Source organism: Sus scrofa, chromosome X (assembly GCF_000003025.6).
Source record: "Sus scrofa isolate TJ Tabasco breed Duroc chromosome X, Sscrofa11.1, whole genome shotgun sequence".
NCBI lineage: Eukaryota > Metazoa > Chordata > Mammalia > Artiodactyla > Suidae > Sus > Sus scrofa.
The window spans coordinates 14,253,588-14,276,390 of record NC_010461.5 but is presented as its reverse complement, the minus strand read 5'-3'; the positions used below and the strand labels follow the sequence as shown (position 1 = coordinate 14,276,390).

Genomic DNA, 22,803 nt, shown 5'->3' with positions numbered 1-22,803 from the left:
TCCCAGATGGCAGAGCTCTCGGGCAGAGCCAGCGTGGGGGCCAGGCCCTCAGGACGTAGCCCCGACCTGCTTCTCGCCCTCTCTCCCACCGCAGGACTGAAGCCTGGGTTTTCCTCCTGTCATCTGTAAAGAGGCATTTTCAATATGCTCTCCTGGGGTCCAGTTCGGAGGTCTGGTTCTGCCCCAGCTGGGCTCCTCGAGGCCCACTGGCTTCTCCAGAGGCCTCCAGAGTAATCTCTCTGGAGGAACAGCACGTTCTGTTTTGATTTGGCATGTTCGAGAGCCATCCAAGGTAGGACTGTTCGTTCTGAATTATACATAGGCTTCCCTTCATCTCTAGAATGTAATTAAGAAAAAGGGCTCGAGGAATATACCAAGTTCCAAGCCAAGAGCCTTACGAAGCTGCCAAAGGAAGTAGATATTAGCAGCCTCTGCTGTGTGCCACGTGGGCCAGGGCTGCTCTTAGCTTCTCGGAGGGAGGCAGCGGCTGTGGTGCCAGGAGACAGCAGGGAAGGAAGGCGCTTGCCTTCTGCCCTTCAGATTTTGTCACGGTGAAGCAGGATCCAGGCTGGCCTTTCTCAGGGACTCCCGGATGGGCCTTCCCTCGCCGGCCTGACCACCGTTCGCCTTCCTTTTTTGGAAGCTGGTCTCTGCATCAGCGGGTTACCCACCCTTAGCGCTGCGGGCGCGGGACCACATCACTTTTGTTGCGGGGGCTCTTTAGCGGCGTCTGTGGCCTCTGCTCACCAGATGCCTTCACAGCCTCCTCTCCCGGCTTGTGACAACAGAAAACCATCTGCAGGCATTTGCCCGTTGCCCCCTTAGCTAGCAGCAGGAACAAGATCACCCCAGGTGGAGAACCGCCAAGGCCTAGAGCAGCGATAGGAAAGGAAGAAGCTACTTGCTGTGTGGCAGGGGGCGCCCCGCACAGATGCCAGCCAGACCCCAGGGTTCCTGTCGCACCACCTTCCCTGGGGTTCTAAACCCTTCAGCACCCGGGGTGCCCTTAATGGGGAGGTACGCGCCCAGCGTCCCCCGTCCCCCTTTTCCTTGCTGCCCTTCCTCCTGCCCGTCCTTGGTACGCGGCGCTGGGGCTCTCGTTCGCATCACAGCCCTGCCGTTGAGGGGCAAGGCCCCTGGTCTCTTCCTGCCACCGTTTGCTCAGCCGGAAAGTAGGGATAATGACAGCCTCTCCCTTGTGGGGTTATTGGTGAGGCTTGGAGGTTTGTAAACATGTAGGAGAGTAGCAGCACGGAATAAGCACTTCGTGGAAGTGTCTTATAAATAAAACATCAAAAATCGGGGTGGAGAACCCCTGATAAATGCAGCCATTCAACAGATGTGTCTTGAGGGTTGAACCAGGCCCCACCCTGAGCTTCCAGGTGCTGAGTGTGGCCAGGAGCCAGCAACAACTTAGGCGGGGAAGTCAGCGCGTCGGTACGAGGCGCTGCCCTGGCCGTGCCCACCTGCGGGGCCCCCAGGAGAGCCCTCCCTGTGCCAGTGGACACACCGCCCGGCTGGCCAGAGCGCCGCACGCGGGGCTTCTGAGTCATCGGAAGCAGAAGCCCGCTCTCCCTTGCCGTCAGCTGAGCCCTCCCTTCGACGGCGACTCACCGCTGCGTCGCCTCAGCGCCAGCCCAAGAACAGGGAACCCTATTCACAATGGAGGGGCGTCTCTGGGAAGAAGCTGAGGTATCCCGGTCCTCGGGTCCACTCGCTGGGGTCACTGCCCTCCCTCCTCCCTTCCTCCCTCCCTCCTCCCCTCCCTTCCTTCTTCCTCCTCCCTGCTTCCCTCCCTTCCTCCCGCCAAATCAGTATGCACTGAGCCCTGTCTGCGGACCGAGGGTTATTGCAGGTGCGGGGGATACTGCGATGAGCAAGGCAGATAAGGAGCTGACCTTCCGGATGAAATAGAGGAGGTGGACGCGAAGTAGTAAACCAGGGAGAAAAAAGATAGTCTGCCAACGGGATAGATACCGAAGGAACCATACGTAGACGTTGATGTGAGAGAGAGTAGCTGCGGTGAAGGGGCCGCCTTACAGGTGCTCACTGAAGCTTCTCTAACGGGAGGGTGTTGCTTTGCACCTTCTAGGCTGACCAGGAACCAGCTGTGAGCGGGACATTCCAGGCTGAGGAAGCAGCCAGTGCAAAGGCCCTGAGGCAGGCAAGAGTGGGGTCGCTTTTAAGAGTATTCTCATGGACGAGGAAAGTGATAGGAGCTGAGATTGGAAAATGTGAACCTGTGGGGCCTGTCTTACAGGGCTTTGTAGGGCTTGGCTTTTATAGTTGGCAGTAAAATGAGAAGCCTTTGGAGCTGAGTTAAACAAGCTGATTTATGTTTGAATAGAAGGAGGGCATGGCCAACTGTGTGGAACGCCGCAGATAGGAGTGAGATGAGGGCCGACGCTCAGTAGGTCTGGCCACGTGGTCATCAGGATATAACGAGAGCACTTGCAGGGAAGAAGTAGGCCACAACTGGGCCCTCTGTTCTTTGGGTTTAGAACAGCTAGTCTCACCAGGGAGTGGGCATTTGCATTGGAAGGGATCAATCATTTGCTACCCTATTTTTTTTTTTTATTTTCCCACTGTATAGCAAGGGGGTCAGGTTATCCTTAGATGTATACATTGCAGTTACAGTTTTTCCCCCCACCCTTTCTTCTGTTGCGACATGAGTATCTAGACATAGTTAAAAAAAAAAAAAAATTTTTTTTTTTTTGGTACTTTAGGGCCGCACTTGTGGCCTATGGACGTTCCCAGGCTAGGGGTCAAATTGAAGCTACCCGCCGGCCTAGCCACAGCCACAGCCACAGCCACGCCAGACCTGAGCGGCATCTGCGACCTACACCACAGCTCACGGCAACACCAGGTCCTTAACCCACTGAGCGAGGCCAGGGATCGAACCCGCATCCTCGTGGATCCTAGTCAGGCTCGTTAACCACTGAGCCACGACGGGAACTCCTTGATACCTGCCTTTTAACATTGCTTTGGTGAGTTTTCAGGGAGTTATTTGGCTTGAATTCTCTCCTTCGTAAGAGACTTAGTGCAGTGGTCACAGTGCCGTTGGTGGTGGCGCTGTCACCCTTGGTGTCTGTAACATCACCACGTGCCTGCTCTTACCCTCTCTGGTGCTTTTCCAGTTGTGGGCAGTGCCACCCCAGCCACACACAGCTGCTGGCCTCCAGGAGACCCATGACCCATGTTTGTTGCAGAAGGGCTGGCCCAGGCTGGGGCCACCTGTGACACAGGCCCCTTCCGACTGGGCCATGTAGGGCTCCCAGTGGTGACTTAAGGCTCCAGAGCCGTGTTCTGCTGGCTGTCCTCTGCGTGGCCTTTCTCTTCTCAAGTTCACCCACCTCCTAACCTGGCCTGAACTTTGAAGCCCAAGAGTGGTAGGAAATCCCTCAGAATAAATCCTTAAAGAGGAATTTGACAAAGCGTATATAAACTTACACTTGGTGAAAAGTGACTGTAGAAAAAAGTGCGTTGAGCACAAGCTTAAATATTACCGTGCCTCTTCTGCGGTCTCCTGCAGCATTTGGAACCCTGACATGTTTCCTGACTGATGGTTCCCTTTGATTTTTTTTTTCTTCTTTTTCCTCCACTGCTTTGATTTTGTAACGCAAGAATAATACTTTTTCGGGACTAAACTTCTGATAAGCGGTCTTACCCAGGGAACGTTTTTAAATTTAAAGGCGATGCTGGGAGTTCCCATCGTGGTGCAGTGGTTAATGAATCCAACTAGGAATCACGAGGTTGTGGGTTCGATCCCTGGCCTTGCTCAGTGGGTTGAGGATCCGGCATTGCCGTGAGCTGTGGTGTAGGTTGCAGATGCGGCTCGGATCCCGCGTTGCTGTGGCTGTGGTGTAGGCCGGTGGCTACAGCTCCGATTCGACCCCTAGCCTGGGAACCTCCATATGCTGCGGGAGCGGCCCAAGAAAATGGCAAAAGACAAAAAAATTTAAAAATTTTTAAAAAATAAAGGTGATTCTCTTCTCTCCTAAGTGTCAAGATGTCTGTACCCGTGCAGACACAGTTAATTGCTGCAGAGGGGACGGGCTGACTTTTTTAACGGCAGATGCAAATTTTGTTTCTCTTGATTCCGGTTCCTAATTCAAAGTCCCACCGTGTTAAAGCTTTCGCCTACACAGTGGAGAAGGTCCCTCATCACCGGCGTGGTAGAGGCCCCGTCCCGAGGGGCAGATCTTGGTTCAGGACAAACGGATTGACCCTCATGCATAGTGGCTTCCAGCTGGACTCAGAGGTGCATCTGCCCCCTTTTCAGCCAGGGTAGGTTTTGTACGCCCTGAAATTAAATACCCATCTTCGGCGTGTTGGCCAGGGCCTCAGAATGCCACCACCTTTGTTCTTACCAGCTGGCAGGACTGCATCACATCAGTAGCCACTTGGGGGCACATTTTGCTGTTAAGCCATCCTGGGGTGGGGGTGGGGCTGATGGAAGACTGCTCTGCTCAGAATCTGACATCGAGCCCTGCCTTCGTGTGATTTTTTTTTTTTTTTCAATTGCTCGAGTAACTGGCTGCGGGCACTTTGCTGTAATCGTTCTCTTATCTAGGAGAGCCTCTCTTGTGCTTACGCCACTGAACTCTGGGGTCTAAGCTGAGCTCGTATCTAAAAGTCTCTGCAACTCTCCATCCCTAATGAAAAAAATGTATATTGGCCTCGCCTGAGGGTGCCCTCCTCCCACCTCCTCGTGGAAGTGGGATCGCAGGAGCTTGGTCACCCTGGGCTGTCCGCTCTTCTTCTGTTGCCCATGAATCTCTCTCTTTCATCAGAACTGCAGGCACTTGAGAAAAAAAAAAAAAATCCAGCCAGGGACTGCGTTGCCTTGGGGTGACGCCAAGAAGTAGATTTTCTGGGTCATTGGATATGAATGCTTTCAAATTGCCCTCGAGAAAGTTTTTAACCAGTTTTACTTCCATATCAGCAGACATTTGCTGGTGCAGTATTCACTCATTCATTCATTCATTCATTCGTCCATCCATCCATCCAAGTATGTGTTCACCTCACTCACTGATTCCACACCAAGACAGGCACTGCGGACTTGTACACAAATACTAATCAGCTGCCCACCTGCATGCGGCTTAGTGGGCTTTCTCTGTCTCTGCGAAGAGAATTGAGAGTATGTGTCTGGGTTTCCCTAGGACCGACCAGGGTAAGTTCTCATTCATGTGGGGAGGAGGAGCCAGACCCGAAGGAGGGGTCCTCACCCCTGCTGCACGCTGGCGTCGCCTAAGGAGCCCTGACAACGTCTGATACCCGGGCCGAGCCCGGCAGATTCTGATTTCATTGGTCTGGGATGTGGCCTGCGTATCTGGATCCATCCGAGCTCCCCAGCCGGATCTCGTGTGCAGCCCGAGTTGATTGTCCGGCCAAAGCCTTTATCCCAGGGAGTGTGGCCTAATGACAACCCTCCATCAGGTCCTCACTGCCGCTGCCCTTGACCTCACACTTAGCACCGAAGACACACTGCCAGCTTCTGTTCTGCAGCACACCTTGCCCACCGTGGCCTGCACCATGCCAGGCTTAAAACTGCTGAGAAGAAAAATCACCTTCTTTTCATCTTACTTATTGCTTATTTCTAGTTTAAAAGGAAACTCGCACCTCATTTATTTAGCATTCCGTGGCGAGGGTCCTTTGGCTCCCTATCTTTATTAAAAGAGCAAGAGCTAGCCCCTGTTGCATGCTCGCTGTGAGCCAGGGATGTCTTCTCAGTGTTTGCACGTTAACGCACTGCCTTTAACACGCCTGCAGTGTAGATGCTGCTCTGACCCCCACTGTACCCAGGAGGACACGGAGACACACAGAGAGCGGCTCAGGAACTTGCTCCTGCTTCCAGCCTTGCTCCGGGCTCGGTTTGGCATCTCCAGGCCATTCCATTAAGGAAGGCTCTTCTCCACCGGTCAGAAGGGTCTGTCCCGGATTTGTCCTGCTCCAGCACGGTAGTTGGTTTCTCAGACGAGGGCTCTGGGGCGTGAGTGAGGGTACGCCTTCGAGTCTGCCGGGGTCCCGAAGCTTCCACAATGGCCAAGAGCAGCTTAGCACCGAGAGCTTTCAAGGGAATCATTCAGCAGCTTCTCAGCCAACAATTTGAGTCACTTGACTTGTATTCACTGTGGAGGCAGAGCTTAAGTAACTAAAAGCAGACGGTTCTTACCTGCGCCAAGAGATGTCAGGCCCTTCTGCCGTTAGCACCCTCACATCTGTGCACTTTCCCAATTGTCCTCACAAGAAAAATGAGAGGCAGAGAAAAGCCTGGGCGTGATTCCGAAACAGCCTGACTTTGTCTCTTTGAACATGCGTAGAACTTCTCATCTGCTTATCCTCCTGGGAGAAGTCAGAGGCTCTCGGAAGTCAGTAATTGTGATCTCGAGGCATCATTTCTGCAGTTGTGTCAGAGCCCAGTCGGGGGACGCAGGATAGAAACAGCACTTGGGTCTGTGGCCATAGATGAGTCTGAGTGGTGGGGCTGGAATCTCCTCCTGGAAGGAAGGGATTAGCCGGTCAGAGAGGAAAACAGATTTGAGAAATCCATTTACCCTGAAGCTTTAATAGGGGACGCAGCTCAGACCGACTGCAGTGTCTTTAGTCGTGGCGCTCTCTCCCAGTCTGATCTGGTCCCCAGCCCAGGGTTTCAAGGGAAAAGGGTAGGCGAGCCATTGAACTCGGACTTGCGTATTTCCGTCTCTCCTTTAGGAGTAAGAATTCTTAGCCTGCATTGAACCGAAGGGATGGCATTAAAAGACATGTAAAAGTAGAAATAAAAGCAAAAACAAACCAATGGGACCTAATCAAACTGACGAGCTTTCGCACAGCAAAGGAAACCAAGAAGAAACCAAAAAGATAACTTACAGAAGAGGAGAAGATAGTTTCAAATGATGCAACGGACAAGGGCTTAATCTCTAGAATATACAAGCAACTTATACAACTCAACGGCAAAAAAAGCCAACAACCCAATGGAAAGATGGGCAAAAGACCTGAATAGACATTGCTCCAAAGAAGATGTACAGATGGCCAACAAGCACATGAAACAATGCTCAACATCCCTGATTATTGGAGAAATGCAAATCAAAACTACCACGAGATACCACCTCACACCAGTCAGAATAGCCGTCATTAATAAGTCCACAAATAACAAATGCTGGAGAGGGTGTCGGGAAAAGGGAACCCTCCTGCACTGTTGGTGGGAATGTAAGCTGGTACAACCACTATGGACAACAGTATGGAGGCACCTTAGAAAACTATACATAGAACTACCATATGACCCAGCAGTCCCACTCCTGGGCATATATCCGGACAAAAGTTTCCTTAAAAAAGACACATGCACCCGCATGTTCACTGCAGCACTATTCACAATAGCCAAGACATGGAAACAACCCACATGTCCACTAACAGATGATTGGATTAGGAAGATGTGGTATATATACGCAATGGAATACTACTCAGCCTTAAAAAAGAATGACATAATGCCATTCACAGCAACATGGATGGAACTAGAGACTCTCATCCTGAGTGAAGTCAGTCAGAAAGAGAAAGACCAATACCATATGATATCGCTTATATCTGGAATCTAATACAGGGCAGAAATGAACCTTTCCACAGAAAAGAAACTCATGGACTTGGAGAATAGATTTGTGGTTGCCAAGGGGGAGGGGGAGGGAGTGGAATGGATGGGGTGCTTGGGTTAATAGATGCAGACTATTGCCTTTGGAATGGATTAGTAATGAGACCCTGCTGTGTAGCACTGGGAACTATGTCTAGTCACTTATGATGGAGCAGGATAATGTGAGAAAAAAGAATGTATACATGTGTAACTGGGTCACCTTGCTGTATAGTAGAAAAAAAATTGTATTGGGGAAATAACAATAAAAAAGTTAAAAAAGCAATTTCAGGTAAAGAAAACAAAATAAAATACATATAAAAGTATAAATCTACTTCTTGTCTATTTCTCACTTATTTGTAGATTATTAAGAAAAGTTCCTGGAGTTCCCATCGTGGCACAGTGGTTAACGAATCCAACTAAGAACCATGAGGTTGCGGGTTCGATCCCTGCCCTTGCTCAGTGGGTTAAGGATCCAGCGTTGCCGTGAACTGTGGTGTAGGTCGCAGATGCGGCTCGGATCCCGCGTTGCTGTGGCTCTGGTGTAGGCTGGCGGCTACAGCTCCGATTAAACCCCTAGCCTGGGAACCTCCATGTGCCGCAGGAGTGGCCCAAGAAATGGCAAAAAGAAAAAAAAAAAAAGTTCCTGCTTCTGTTTATATGATCATAGCACCAAACTCAAATTTCAAAGAACATCACCAGCATATCCCTGATTTTTCTCTTGAGAATAAATATCACCCATGATAAGAAAATACCTTGGAAACATTCACATGGATTTTGATGTGGCCCTAACGCCATTAAAGAACGTCAGAATCCTTATTAGTCATCAGATGATTTTTTTTGCAATAAGAATTTTTGCTTGGAAGAACACCATTTCAGTACGCTATTTGTCACCTCATTACCTGGAAGCCACTTGGAAGCGTTTTGTGAAATTCAAACCAGTTGCGGGCCCAGAGGAGTGGCCCATTGCCAGGAACACTGCCTTGAACAGAGAGGACTTTGAATTCTAGCCAAAATCTTACCCTGAAATGGATGCATGGCCCGAGGCAAGTCTCCTTTTCTGAACCTTTGTCTCCTCATCTGTAAAATGGGTGATACTAGGTACTCTTTATGAAGGGAAAATTAGATCCCCTCTGCATGATCTAGTCCCTTGCCTTTCTTTTCCATCACGTGGGAGCTTGCTCACTCTCCTCATTTCTCCCTATCTCTGTCTCTCTCTTTTACACGCATGTGCACGCGCACGCAAGCGCGCACACGCATCTTCTTGGAGCGCTGGAATGCCGCTGAGCCGTGGGGTCTCATCTGCCAGATCTTTGCTCCCTGAAGTCGTCTCTCGCCCCCACACCCCATAACCCCTGTGTCACTAACCCTGATTGACTTTCTTCTCGGCACCTACCCCATTAGAAAGTGTAAGACCCTGTGATGCTGGTGCAGGGGTAGATGAAGGAACTGATAGAACAGAAAGTCTAGAATCAGACCAACATGGTGTTGAGTTGGCTATGCCTTCATGAGTGTTTATTTTATTATTTCAAATATTATAATATTACAAATGAAACCGTTTTTAAAATAAAACCAAAAAAAGGCAAGCCATGCATAGAACGGTGCTATGAACCAAAGATGATAATTACACAACTTCTGGGTACAAGAGGTCTAAAGATTTGCGAACGAATGCTAATTTGGCGGGAGGGGGTCTCTACTCAAGCTGACAGTTTGGCACAGATGACCAGGAAAGCCCTTTGGAGCCCAGGCGCAGTTCTACATCCAGCATTTACCGGGGACCAGGTACTTTCCTCTTTGCCAGCAGTAGCCATTGTTTTACCCATTTCACGGGCAGAGAAACTGTGGCTCAGAGAGGCTGAGTCACTTTCCCAAGGCCACACAGTTTTGAAAGGGCCAAGCCAGGGTCTGCAGCGGCCTGATTCGCGAGCTTATGCCTGTACCAGTACATCCTAAAGCTGCCCTGGGCTCTTTGAGGGCTGAGCTTCACTGCGGCCTCCTACTAGGGAAAGAGAAGATTCCTCTCCCCCGTGCAAAATACATCTTTGCCCTTAAGGAGCTTGAAGCTTCCGCTCCAGCCCAGGCTTTTCTGGGTACCCCACCCCAGAGACCTCGGAGGAGGTCTCAGTAGCAGCACTTTGAAGCCTCTCCCACAGGGCCCCTCAGTCAGGCAGCAATTGTTGTGCAAAGACCAACACGCTTTGGCTCTCGTTCGCCTTAATACTCCCTCCCCTTTCCCAAACACAAAAATATTGGCATTTCCTGGAAAGTGGTTTTGGCTCAGAGCCTGATAGCTATCCCACACTCTTGGGCCAGCCTCCTTTGGGGCCTCTGTTCTTTTATTTCATTGAGCACTGGGGGGCTGACTTTGCCGCCTGCTCCGCCTGCTCCGACTGTACCTGGGATAAAAGGCCCCTGGCAGGTGCCCTGGGAGGCCCCCGCTTCCCTCACCACCAGCAGCCTCCGCTTCATCTCCCCTCCCCTCCTGCCAGGATGCTCAGAATTGGTCAGATCTCCCCAGGCATGCACACAGAACGACCTAGAGTGTTTTCTTTTTTGCAGTTTGACAGTATTGTGAATGTCTCTTTTCTTGAATCAAGGGACAGTTAACATAAAATTAAATGATCCTTAGATGGTCGGATATATCCGTTTAGACAATTGCCTGAAAGCGGCTCTAAGCCATTCCCTTTGGCCCGGGAAGGCCCTCCCCCCGCCCCCTCCCCGGAGCAACTGCTTTCTGACTTCGATCATCGTACCCTTTGGGGCTTGTTTTTGCACTTGGCGGCAGTGAAATCTTACAGCCAGTACACTTTTGTATCTGGCTTCTTTTGCTCCGCACAATGTTTTCTAAACATCGCTGTCAGTGCTTGTGGGCAGGAACTCCCTGCTTTTTCTTGCTGCGTAAAGGTCCGCTTTACTGTGGGGGGTGCCCCTTGGGTTTGTGCCTTCACCTGCTGACAGACATGGGCGTTGTTTCCAGTGTGCGGCTGCCAGGAGCATCTCTGTGCCCACCTCCCGTGACTCTGCGTTTTCTCTTCTCTTGGGAGGACAGCTCAGACTGGAGGTGCTTGGCCTGAGCACGGGCAGCTGCTTAACCTCATTAGAAACTGCCAGACAGTTCTCTCGCGGGGCTGCAGCCTGTTACCAACGGTGGAGGAACATTCCAGTTGCTCCATGTCCTCACCGCCTTTTGGTGTTAGAGTCTTTTTTTTTTTTTTATTCTAGTCCTTTGAATGCATGTGAAAGAGGTGGGGTGGTGGGGTTTTTCTGAAGGACATTTTAAAGCATTTTCGAGCATGTCAGTCCGTGCCCGCTCAGACTCTGCAAAGGTCCTGGGGAGAGGAAGCAAGAGTGTTGGATTTTTATGGTCAGGGAGTTTCTGTTCATTATCACGGTCCCTGAAGAGGAGTCTCTCTAGCCCTGAGGGCTGTCTATGCGCTGCCGCAGGGCCAGCTCAAGGCCAGAGCCCCAGAGGGACCAGGCAGGCCACAAGTCAGAATGGAGCGGGGAAGGGCTCCTGCACGGGAGCTCGGAGTGACAGCGCGACAACCACAGGACCAGGCTCGGGGCAGATCGTGCTGCGCGCACACACACAGAGGCTGGGAATCCAGCGCTTAAGTGGCCAGCAGGCACGGACCAGCTCACAAGCCTGCTGTCTTTGCAGCTGCTGTGACCACGCACAGGGTGAGAGCTTCTCCCGACAGAGATGACAGCATTTCCGAGGCAGGGGTCGCTTACCTTCTGGTTGGCCCAGGCAACCGGAAACCCTCCGAAACCCGTTGCCAGGCATGGAACCAATTAGGTGGCAAGCATCAGAAGCGTGCCTGGGGATGCTGGCTGCGGGCCTTCCCGGCTTCTCCAACCCTGCCCACAGGGTGGGGAGCGCCTCTAAAATGCTTGGGCTAATCCTCGTATCTTGAATATCACCGATTTTACCCCCTTCTTCCCCTCATCCTGCTAATGAGCAAGCCACCCATTTTACCAGCAAAAGAACATTTCTCGTAATTCCCTGTGCTCTGTCGCCAAGCCTCACGTATCGATAGAGATGAAGAGATCATTACAACTCCAGTAGCAGCCCACTCTTGGGCCTTGGTGGTGTGAACTTGAGCTGACACCTCCCCACCCAGAGGGCTGGGCACTTGGATGACAGCGCCGCTGGACTAGCTGCATTCGGGCCTCACCTAAGTTGAGTCACCAGCAGGAACCGTCCCACCGTAGCCAGGGGCGCCCCTACCGTGTAGAAAGTATTCTGATCTGTTTGCTCCGCTGCAGCAATGCTGCAGAGTCTCGAGGTGGATGGGAATTTTGCAGAGGAACCCACAAAGAGGGGGGTAACGTCGAACACCACACGGGAGCTTGCTGGTGGTGAAACGGCAGTATCCGGTGGGGGCGGGGGCGGGGGGATGCTTTTGGAAGGGCAGTCTGTCTCTTCCTGGACAGTCAGTGATGGAAGCCACCAAGGGAAAGCTGGCCGAGCCCCTTGGGTTGTAGGCGGTGGCCCCCCCGAAAGGAAATTCCACAGGGGTCTTTCCTATAAAGAGTCCCCTGTGGCTGAGGAGAGGGCAGGAGTCCCAGGCCTCCCTGCTCTCAAACCGGCAGGACATCAAAGGGTACAAAGAGAGAAGGGGGTGTTGTGGTCCAGCAGTTTCCTCTGGCCACGTGCCAGACGCGCCAGCTTCCCAGCTCTGTTTGCTGTGTCGTGCCAGGGCCCCCTGCTTCTCCGGCCCGCAGCCCAGCCCGCTCATAGGACAGGCCCCTGGGGGTCTCCAGGGCAGAAGGCACCGCAAGGCTGGCCTCCTCTGCTCTCTGCCGGCAGCTCCACTCCCAGCGGCTTCTCCCAACCCCGCTAGCTCTGTGAATGCCAACGAAATGGCATTTTTCTTTTTCCTACCGCACCCGTGGCCCATGGAAGTTCCCAGGCCAGAGATCAAACCTGCGCCACCGCAGAGGCAACGCTGGATCCTCTGCCCGTTGCACCACAGTGGGAACTCCCTGAAATGGACCCTTTCAGTGGTGATTTATGCAGGAACTAAACAAACAGTGGTTCTGAACCCCTGCTCCTAAATCGATCTCAGTACTGAAGATCAGCCAAGGGTGTCAGTGCTTTTCCGGCAGAAGAGTTTGCACTGGGAGGCCCAGAATTGGGCTCTGAGCCCTTGGGCTGCTTTTGCCATTCTGGTTTCCAGCAGCGGGGCTCGAGTTGCTTGGAGGCTGCAAGTCGGCCTGCCCCCAGCACTCACTGTGTGCAGAGCCGGCCAGGGGAGTGGAGCAGCCGCTGAGGTTATGCGGGCTGCTGTTCCCGACAAGTCAAACATGTCTTGTGGCTCAGATCCAATAGAAGTTTATTTCTCACTCTCATGAAGCCCTCCGTGGATGTTCCCAGTGGCAGGCGGCCCCTCCAAGCCATGGTTCAGGTGTGCAGATTCCGTCTTGTCACTTTGCTGTCGCCATCAGGTGGCTTCCAAGAGGTCCCTGTGCATCATACTGAGGGAGGAGAGAGAGGCTGGCGCATCGTGCATGGAGGGTTCGTAGGAGCCAGGCCCGGAAGTGCTGTACATCATTTCCACCACCTTCTCTTGGCTAGAACTCGGGCACGTGGCCACACCAAACTGCAAGGGAGGCTGGGAAATGTAGTCCAAGCAGATGAAGACATGGGTATGGTGAAGAGCTCGTCAGTCTGCCATCAATGACATGCGCTGCTGGGAACGATGGAGTGAAGCCCTGCCTGAGATCCCCTGAGGTATAGGAAGAGCGAGTTGTCCTTCAGGGGCTGGTAGTGGCTGTGGGGCAGTGGTGGAACGGGGAGCTCAGGGCGAGGCCTGCTGCAGGGGCAGAAGCAGGCCAAGGAGTTCTAGGCTCTGGCCTGAGGCAAGAAGACACCTGCCCCTTCCCCACGGCCACCTGCCCCCACACATGGTGCCAGGAGCCTTTGCCCGCCGCCCCCCTCCGACTTGCCCCAGGCCTGCCCTCCCTGCAGTCAGTGCTATTCCGTGTTCTTGGAAAGCGCTGCCCCTTCCTCCCTGGGGATTCGCAGCTCACTTCCTAGGAAAAAAACCCACCACAAACCAATTCAAACCAAGGTGGGACCAATCTGCTGGGATTGCTGAGACACTGAGATGAGAAAATGAATGTGAAATACCTAGCAGGGTGCCTGGTGCGTAATATGTAATTGCTTAGTAAAGCGTTTATTGTTCTCATCTTGTGTGTGTGTGAGAGAGAGAGAGAGAAGGAGGAGGGGAGTTCGCTTTGTGGCTCAGTGGTAATGAATCTGACTAGTATCCATGAGGACGTGGGTTTGATCCCTGGCCTCGCTCAGTGGGTTAAGGATCCGGCGTTGCCGTGAGCTGCGGTGTCGGTTGCAGACACAGCTCGGATCCCGAGTTGCTGTGGCTCTGGCACAGGCCTGCGGCTACAGCTCTGATTCGACCTCTAGCCTGGGAATCTCCATATGCTGCGGGAGCGGCCCTAAAAAGCAAAAAAAAAAAAAAAAAAAAAAAAAAAGGAGCTGTTAGCAAAGTCCCGCAAATGACTCTTCTTCCCTCCCAGCCCAATGATGGTAGGCTGAATCATGGCCTCTGGTTCATCAGGACCTGTGGAAACATCAGAATTGGGTTGGTTGAGTTGGCAGACCCTGAATCCAAGGTTCATTGCTGGAGGACACCATTCCACCCCCTTTGGAAGAGCCACGCGACCCTCTAATGCTCACGGCGCCCAGCTGGCCAGGCCCCAACCTTCCCTCTCTGCCTTTCCTGCCGCTGCCCGACACCCCTGCACCCAGCACCCCACCTCCTCTGCTGAAATCCTGCCCGTGCAGCCAGGCGCAGTTCCTGTGTCCCTGCCGGGAACAAAGGGGTGATGCCTGCAACTCAAAGATGGCACAGGTGAGGACAAAGGGCAGTTCTCCTGGATCCTGGTTTGGGGACCACCTCGAGCATTAGAGGGGCAACAGGTAGACTCATTCCTGCTTGTCCGCCATGGGTGTGGGCCTGTGTGTGTGCAAACACACGCATTCCAGAACTCTTTTCCGAAAGAAAATAGGAAGCAACACCTATCATCTTCCTCACCAACTAGCCCGGTGTTACACAGCGGCTTTTCCTCCCCTCACACCACCCTTGCGTTGTTTGTGCTGCATTAGCTGCAAGCACGATACTTGCCTTAAGATAAATATGGGGAATTTATAGAACTTCAGAAGACTCACCACCCTGCAGGTGCCGCAGGGTGCCTAGTTGGGCTCTCGAGCGAACTCGCCTCCAGGCAGAGGGGTGCTGCTGACAAAACACAGTTCCCGCAAGAAGGCTCCGTGTTGAAAAGAGGAGCGCTCTGGGCCCGGCTCTTCCTGCCTTGTCTGCGTCCTCCTTGGGTTGAGGTTATTAGGATCTGAGGCGGTGTGTGCTGATAAAGCGAAGTGGCATTTGTTTCTTTGTTGGGTTTTTTGGTCCCTCAGGGGAAACACACGATCACCCAAAGAGAAACCCCCTCTGTGACTCATGCGAAGAGCATCTTGCCTTCCCGTCTGCACAAATACGATTACGAGAACTTTCTCAAGGGCCCGCATTACATTTCAGCAAAGGAACACGCTAGCCGAGCTGACCATCTCTGGACCACTTTGCTTTGGCAAAGAGAGCCGTCTCTGGCCTCGTCGTAGCCTGGTTCTTTCCGCGGTCTCGAGGCACCCTTCTTGTGGGCAGATTCCTCTACGGCTTAGACACTGCTATCATAACGGAGTGTCTTCTTCACAGGGGTCGTAGAAGGTGCCACCAGCTGGGGAGACACCTGGTCATGGTGGCCTGAACTGGTGACATTTGGGTCGTCACATAAGAAGCACTAGAACTTTCCAGGGCATGTCTGGTGTAGCAGAGTGGCCTTTATATTCCAGAGGCAGCTCACTGAAAGTCCCGTGATCATCCCTCAGGCTTTTTTTTTCTTGGCCTCAGGAACACACTAGGCCCGCATGCCGGGCTGGCTGGAGGTAGCCAGGCGTTGATACATCGTCTAGGAGCAGCCCTTGACCTCTGAGGCGTGGGGGTTGGTGAATAAACGCCCCACCTGCCAGGCACGTGTTCTCTGATGTCTCCCCGCACTCCCCGGTGGAGCGAAGCCCCAGTGGCAGCAGTGCTAACTTGGTACCTGGGCTTCCTTCCTTTCCAAGCCTCACTGCTTAACTTCTCTGCTGGTCTTTTCTAGATCTTCGCCCAAAGAAACTTCTTTCAGTGAGATCAGTCTGTGGAGCAGCCCAAACGAAGAGAAGGTGCCAGGTGGGCTCTTCGGGCCCCTGCATTTCTTTGCCCATAGCACTTTATCACTGACTGAATTAAGCTGATTGTGCCAAGAACGGCAACATAATTCTTGAACCTTTCATCGTAGACCTCAGTGAGAATGAGTTGATCAGCTTCATGCCGGAAGCCCCAGTTTTGGTAGAGGAATCCCAATTCTGACCGCCCAGGGAGGGGTGAGAGGAAGGTCAAAAGGAAGAGCGGGCACCAACAGAAGATAAATCTATGTTGTTTTCCAGGAGTGACAGCTCAAGTCACGAGTGAATGTGCTTGGTTGTTTTAAAAGCCTGGGAGAAGCTTTCCCCAAACTCGGATCACCCCTCACCGTCCTCACACACCTGCAGTGCTGGTGAACAGTTTCCTGTTTTCCCCACCACCTCAATCTCCCGCAAAGTTCCTGTCCCGCTCGCCCCACCGCCACCGCCACCGCCACCACCACACAGCACAGCAACCAAGCTGTTGTAACTCAACAGCGTCCCCTGGTGGCCAGCTGAATAACGCTCATCCAGTATTTTTCAGGCAGCTCTTCCTGAGCTTCTCTTTTATCTCTTCCAGCTGAGCAAGCTCTTTCTCATTTGGATCCACACACACTTTTTAATCTCTCCACCCCCCACCCCACCCCCACCTTCTTTCCTTCAACTCTCGCCCAGTTATCTCAGAAAATTCCTTGGCTTTCTCTCTCCCTCCTGCCCTTACGCTCTTCCTCTCCTCTTCCACCGCTCCCTTGGTGCTGTCACTCTTGTGAGAAAATGCCCCTCGTCCTGCAGCTACGCCGTGGAGGAGACTTAGGCGCTTGGGTCAAAGCAAAAGGAAACTGTAGGATCTGAAGTGAAATTATGCGTCCTAGCCAATCGGTGATAACTTTGGAACTTTGCAGATGTTCGCGAGTCCATAGTCAAGAAACAAAAGGCTCCGGCCCCCTCGTCTTTCTTCCCCAGCCTCTCAGCCTAAATGAGAACTACGATTTTGTATTTATTGAGCTGTTTTCCCATTGTCTCTCATTTCCAGCAGGGCAGCAGTGTTGGTTGTTTTGTATTTTCACTGCAAATGTTCACTATTTCAGCTATGTTGGGGATTAGGAAACCTCACCATCAGATGCAACATTAATTCTAAGAAAAATGCATTCCCAGTTCCTAGCAGCTGATTGAAAGGGAACGTTTGAACAAACAGGGTTTTACCCTGAATGGATGAACCCTTCGGGGCATCTGTAATGCCACTTAAGGTGCTGACAGGAGATGCAGGCGAGGAGGGATCTGACCGTGAGGGTAGACGCTGGTGACAAGATGCAAACAGGGACAATGATGACGTGCCGATGGCTGTGATCAGGAGAATGATGATGATGAGGCTGAGGACGGTGGCGGTGGGGATGACGGCGATGACGTTAGCCGTATTTTATCGAGCACTTTCTACAGGCCCAGCACTGGGCCAAGGTCTTTCCATGGATCCCTTCCGTTCATCCTGACAACCACCCCAGGTCTTCCTCCCGCCCCGCCCCGGGGTCTTTTTTCTTCTCCGTTTTGCACGGAGGGAAACTGAGCCTGAGCACTCACTTGCCCAAGGTCCCCGGGCTAGCAAAGTTCGGCAGAGCCGAAAGCTGAGCTTCGGCCTGTGGGAGTTAAAAGCTTGGCCTTCTGGCCAGTCTGCGGGCCCGGGGGGCTGGGGGGGCGGGCAGTGCCCCAGGGTGAGACTGGCACTGTTTCTGGTGCTGAGCGTGGCGAGGGGCTCAGGAGCATCAGGAGAAAGGGCAACTCTGAACGCCAAGCCTTTGCACTTCACAGCTCTGCACCCCTTCCTCTGTGACCCCTCAGAGGGTCTATTTCTGGCACACTAGGCTCTGGAAAATGTCCTGCTAATGACACAGGATTATAAACAGTTCTTTTCCCAGAACAAAAATTTAACCTTTGTATCTCGATCCAATTAGAAGTCTCTTTCTCTTGCAGGGGCAGGTTGCCCTGTCTTTGTCCCTTATTCGAGAGGTGTCTTTATTGCCAGAAGCAGGTCCCCAAACCATAGCTTTGTGGGTGACAGACTCTGACCTGAGATCTTGGATGTGACCTGCACCCCTGCCCAGCATGGCCACTCCAGCCCCTGAGGCTGTCCGGGGTTCTCTGCGTCCAGCGGGGGGCTGTGGGGCCTTGGCCGAAGGCAGGGACTCAGCGACTGTCACCGCCCACTGTCCAGGTGAGTGTCCCCCCTGCCACCAACAGCACTTCTTTCTGATTTCCTCCGGTAATTCTGGGGGCAGCATCTCCCTTCCGCCGGGGCTCAGCACCCCTTGGGGGGCGTCCCTCCTCTTCATGTCGGGGTAGCCCTCCCTGGCAAATCAACCTTTCTTCTCTACCTTAGAGACGTCCGCCCACTGACAGCTCTTCGCGCCGCCGTCTAGGGGCTGGCGCTCTTCTAGAGCCTGACGCCTTCACCTCTGCACGAACGGAGGCCCTCGAAGGAGCCCTGTCAGAAGCAGGTCACCCGGAGCGGGTCACTGGGTTAATCCTTAGGGAGGTGAGCTGCGGGGGAGGCCACGAGCCTGCGGAGGAAACAGCCCCAGGGCGGAGCAATGGGAGCGGCCCGCCTGGCACACAGTCGGTGCTCCCGTAGTTTCTGATCGAGTAAATACACCAGCGGGCATGACCCTGGTTCCCTGTGCTGCGGCCCGGGGTCAGCCAGACCGAATGGGGAGGCTGAAAGGAGATCGGGGTTGCGAAGACATCTGCCATGCTCCTCTTGGGCCAGAAAGGAGCCAGGGCGCCCCCACAGTGCCCGCTCAGGCCACACTCCCGGGTCCCTCTCGCGCCCTGGTGGGAGCCCGCCGAGGCCACTGATAGAAAAAGAAAACTGGGCCTGTGCGCGCCCCGCTCTGGCCGTGAGGTCGTCCCTGTAGGCGGATGTGCCCGCCTTTCATATTTCTCTTTCCAAGCAGTTGTTCACCTGGCAGGGCCCAGCCCTCCCTCGAGAGACCACAGAGCCGGTGCGCTGGCACGCAGTGGGTTCTTGGCCAGGGCCGTGAGGTCTTCACCCCGGAGACACCGCCCTGCCCCGAGCACTGGGGTCCCAGGAGAGGCAGGCGGTGCTCTTACTGAGCTGGCGAGGTCGGCTTAGCTTCTCCCCTGCTTTCCGCCTGTGCGTCTCCCCTGCCCACCTCCTCTGTCCAGCCTCCCCCCACCCCCAGCCTGCTGGTCAGCACGCTGCTCCCTGCACCCACGCTGCGGCCTTGGACTTGGGAGGATGGGGCGTTGAGTTCTCTCAGAGGTCACAGGAGTGGCCCAGAAAGAGGCCCCCCTCCCCCGTTCTGCCCTTCCCCTGCCCCTTCGAGCACGTGGCTGCTTCTGTCTGATTCTCTTGAAGCCCACCTCTTCCGGCCTCAGGGCCTGCAGCCGTTCCTGGAAGCCTCCATCAGCTGCTTCCCGGCGGGCAGCCTGAGTTAACTTTGCAACCCACAGGAGAACAGGGCCGTACCCCCACTTTACAGAAGGGAAAACTGAGTCCCAGGGACATCGCATGACTTTATCACAAAGAGCTCGTGTGTGTGTGTGTGTGTGTGTGTGTGTGTGTGTGTTTGGGGGGGGTGTAATCCCATCCTTTCCTTCTGTATCATTTACTTGTCTGTGAGGTATCACGGTTTCAAGGGTTTATTTCATCGTTTTTATCCAGCAACTCACCCATCCAAGTCTATTTGGTAGTTCGATGGTTGAATCAGACCATCGCACATAACTGTCATGTTCAGTGCTGGTTACGGGATAGAGGCGTACGTAGCCAGGGACCCCTTAGATGTGAGATGTGACCCCAAAGCAAGGGATGTGGGCGTGTGCTTTCGCAGGAGCTCCCGTCTGAGAGCCTGGCAGGCTCCAGCCTCTGAGCCTCAGTCACCCTCTGAACCTCAGCCTCCTGCTCTGCCAGATGGAAGGGCTGGCCTGGGAAGGGACTCCCAGACTTGTTCAGACAGGGGAACCTTGAAAGTCTTGCTGGCCTTTGGAGACTCTGTCTCTCCTGCTGAGTCACAACTTTTTCATGCTTGCACTCCTATCAAAAAAAATTTTTTTTTGAACACCCTCTCGACACATACACATTGTTAAATTATATATGTCTTCCTGTATGTATTTATTCCATACACTATAAAACAGAAAAATGGGCATAAAAAGGCTGCGATGGCAAAGCGAACATCAGTGAGTTTTATGACGACCTCACCCTGCTCCCCCGGAAGACCTTGGAGAACCCTGGTGTCAGTGGCCAGTTTATGACGCTCAGGCTCGCTGCTCCCTCTGCCTCCTGGGCCCACGTCTCCCATTTTTCATCACTGTCACATCACATCCGAGCTAAGATTTGCCCTCCATCCTGTCTGACAGCACGCCCCACAGCCACGGCCCATCTTCTCAAAGGCGAGGCCAGTCATAAACTGCACGGCCACCACTGACTTATTTATTTTATTTTATTTATTCTCTTTCTAGGGCTGCATCCGCGGCGTGTGGAGGTTCCCAAGCTAAGGGTGGAATCGGAGCTACAGCCGCCGGCCTACGCCACAGCCACAGCCACACGGGATCCGAGCCGCGTCTGCGACCTACACCACAGCTCACGGCAACGCCGGATCCTTAACCCACGGAGCGAGGCCAGGGAGTGAACCCGCATCCTCAAGGATGCTAGTCAGGTTCTTAACCTGCTGAGCCACAACGGGAACTCCTGTGTTTTGCTAAGTGCCGTGTCGGGGAAATCTTGTCTAATGCTGACCTGGGTAGTTGTGGTCCTCTTGGAGCGCCGTGTCCATCTCTGCCTGCACGAGGCCATCGGCAGTAAGCCGAGTGACTGTTTTGTGTATTCGCCACATTTCCGCCAATTTGGGAATATATTTGCGTGATAATTAGGTTCACAGGTTCTGTAGAAGGGCCTTGTGCTGTTTAAAGTGCAAAATTCAATCACTGGGGCAAGTAATTGACAATTATCACACCCTATAGGGAGCACAGAACCATTTTTTACCCATTTGGAATTATTTCTTAGCTATTCAGTGCATATTAAGTCCTGGATGGTAGAACCATAGCCACGTATTAAAAGATGAAAATTATGCTTTGCTCACTTAACTTATAGGAAGCGGTAGTGTTTTTTATACAGAATTGGGTCGATCATTGAGGAGGTAATTTAGTGCTAGGTTGAGAGCAGAAAATAGAAAAGGCTGCCCCTGGAAGGGGCAGGACGCTTAGGTCAGCCTTACAATGAGAGACACCTCGTTTTCGCCCCAGGGCCGGGGGACCTGGGAAGATACTGGAAAGGCCAGGGCAGAAGTTGAGGGAATTTGGGGTTCGATGGGTTTAGTCTTTTGTGTGAAGTAAGAAGCAAGATCGGCCGCTACGAAGAAGGTGGCTGGCTGACCAGGTGTCTTGTTCTTTGGTGTTTGGATCAAGGCCATTCTGGCTGCACACTAGAGTCACCTAGGAAATGTTTTAAAACCCCTATGCCCCAGCTGCACCCCAGAGCAGCTGAGTCAGAGTCTGGGTTGGGGGACCCAGGCATCAGTATATCTTAAAACTCGCAAATGTTTCTAACGTGCAGCCAAGTTCGAGAACCAGGACTTAGCCAGCACTTGTCAGCTTGGACCGTGCATACAGATCAGCCAGGTTCTGAGTCAGGGGCAGGGCCTGAGACTCTGCATTTCTAGAAGCTCCCAGATGCTGCTGCTGCTGCTGCTCCAAGGACATGGACATATGAGCAGCAAGGACATGGATGATTCGATTCTGACCTAAAAACTTGATGGCTGCTTACGGGCTCCATGCAAAAAAGCAAAGCTGTCGATATTTTACTGTCAGAAAACACATAGTAGCAGGGTGTAGTTTTGGAAAATGAATGTCTTAGAGGAAGGAATTTATCTCGATTTTAAAAAAACTAGATGAGGGAGTTCCCGTTGTGGCATAGCAGTTAACGAATCCGACTAGGAACCATGAGGTTGCGGGTTCGATCCCTGGACTTGCTCAGTGGGTTAAGGATCCGGCGTTGCCATGAACTGTGGTGTAGGTCGCAGACGTGGCTGGGATCCCGAGTTGCTGTGGCTGTGGTGTAGGCCGGCGGCTACAGCTCCGATTAGACCCCTAACCTGGGAACCTCCATATGCTGCGGGAGCGGCCCAAGAAATAGCAAAAAGACCAAAAAAAAAAATAATAATAATAATAATAAATAAATTAAAAAACTAGATGAGGCTGACTTCGAGGGAGGAGAGCAGGTCACATCTGCAGGCTGTTGGGGCTGAATGGGGTGTCCCCAGGATCGGGGCCAGGGAGCTCCAGAGCTGCCCGCCGGGCAGCATCCCAGTCTTGGAGCTGGAATCTGCCCAGGGCAGTCCGCGTCACCCAGACCACGGCCCCTGAGGCTGACCCCCTTTCCCTTGTGCCGGTGACCTCATCCCAGTGTCCCGGGCTCCTCACAGGGCTCCTTAGCAGGCAGTGGCTCCCGGCTTGAGTTGCTGTGAGGTCACCCCTGTCCCCGATACCCGGAGCCCCGTCTTCAAGCGTGTCCTCAGAGGTGTCTGGCGCTGCAGACCAGAGGCCTGTGGTTGTCCTGATGGTTGTTTCTGTGGTGAAAATGCTCTCAGTTCACAAGATGGAATCAAGCCCCTCTCTAGAAGGTGATGGGGGCCTCTGAGAGGGGCTCCTGCCATGCCCCAGGGCTTTTGTCCAAAGTCCGCGGCCAGAGGGGGTTCACAGCCACATCCTGAGCTTCCTTCAGTTGGAGTTGGTGCAGGCTCCTCAGGGTCCCCAAGGGATCATTTAGGATGTAGCCGACGGCACTGGGTTATTTGTGAGAGAAAGAGGAACTCGGTGGTAACTGCCTCCAGCAAGGAAATAAATGCATCCTTCGATCTAGAGAAGAGTTTAAATTATCTGAGTGGTCAAGTGTTTTCACTTTTGAACTCAAGCCCCAAATGCCTCCTCGTTG

At 53.0% G+C, this 22,803-nt stretch overlaps 1 protein-coding gene across 10 annotated transcripts in view; it reads left to right on the top strand.

The window, feature by feature from the left end:
- Positions 1–22,803, top strand: part of RAI2 (retinoic acid induced 2) — a 386,296-nt gene that overhangs the window by 356,681 nt on the left and 6,812 nt on the right. For 4 of the 10 annotated variants that reach the window (XM_021080586.1, XM_021080587.1, XM_021080588.1 and 1 more), the window contains one exon: positions 15,800–15,870. The exons of 4 other annotated variants lie outside the window; for them this stretch is intronic. In XM_021080586.1, coding sequence (XP_020936245.1) covers positions 15,800–15,870 — 71 coding nt within the window. Of the gene's footprint in view, positions 1–12,606; positions 13,356–14,161; positions 14,497–15,799; positions 15,871–17,899; positions 18,070–22,803 lie in introns of those variants that run through there. 2 more of the 10 variants (XM_021080590.1, XM_021080595.1) reach the window with 2 other exon arrangements.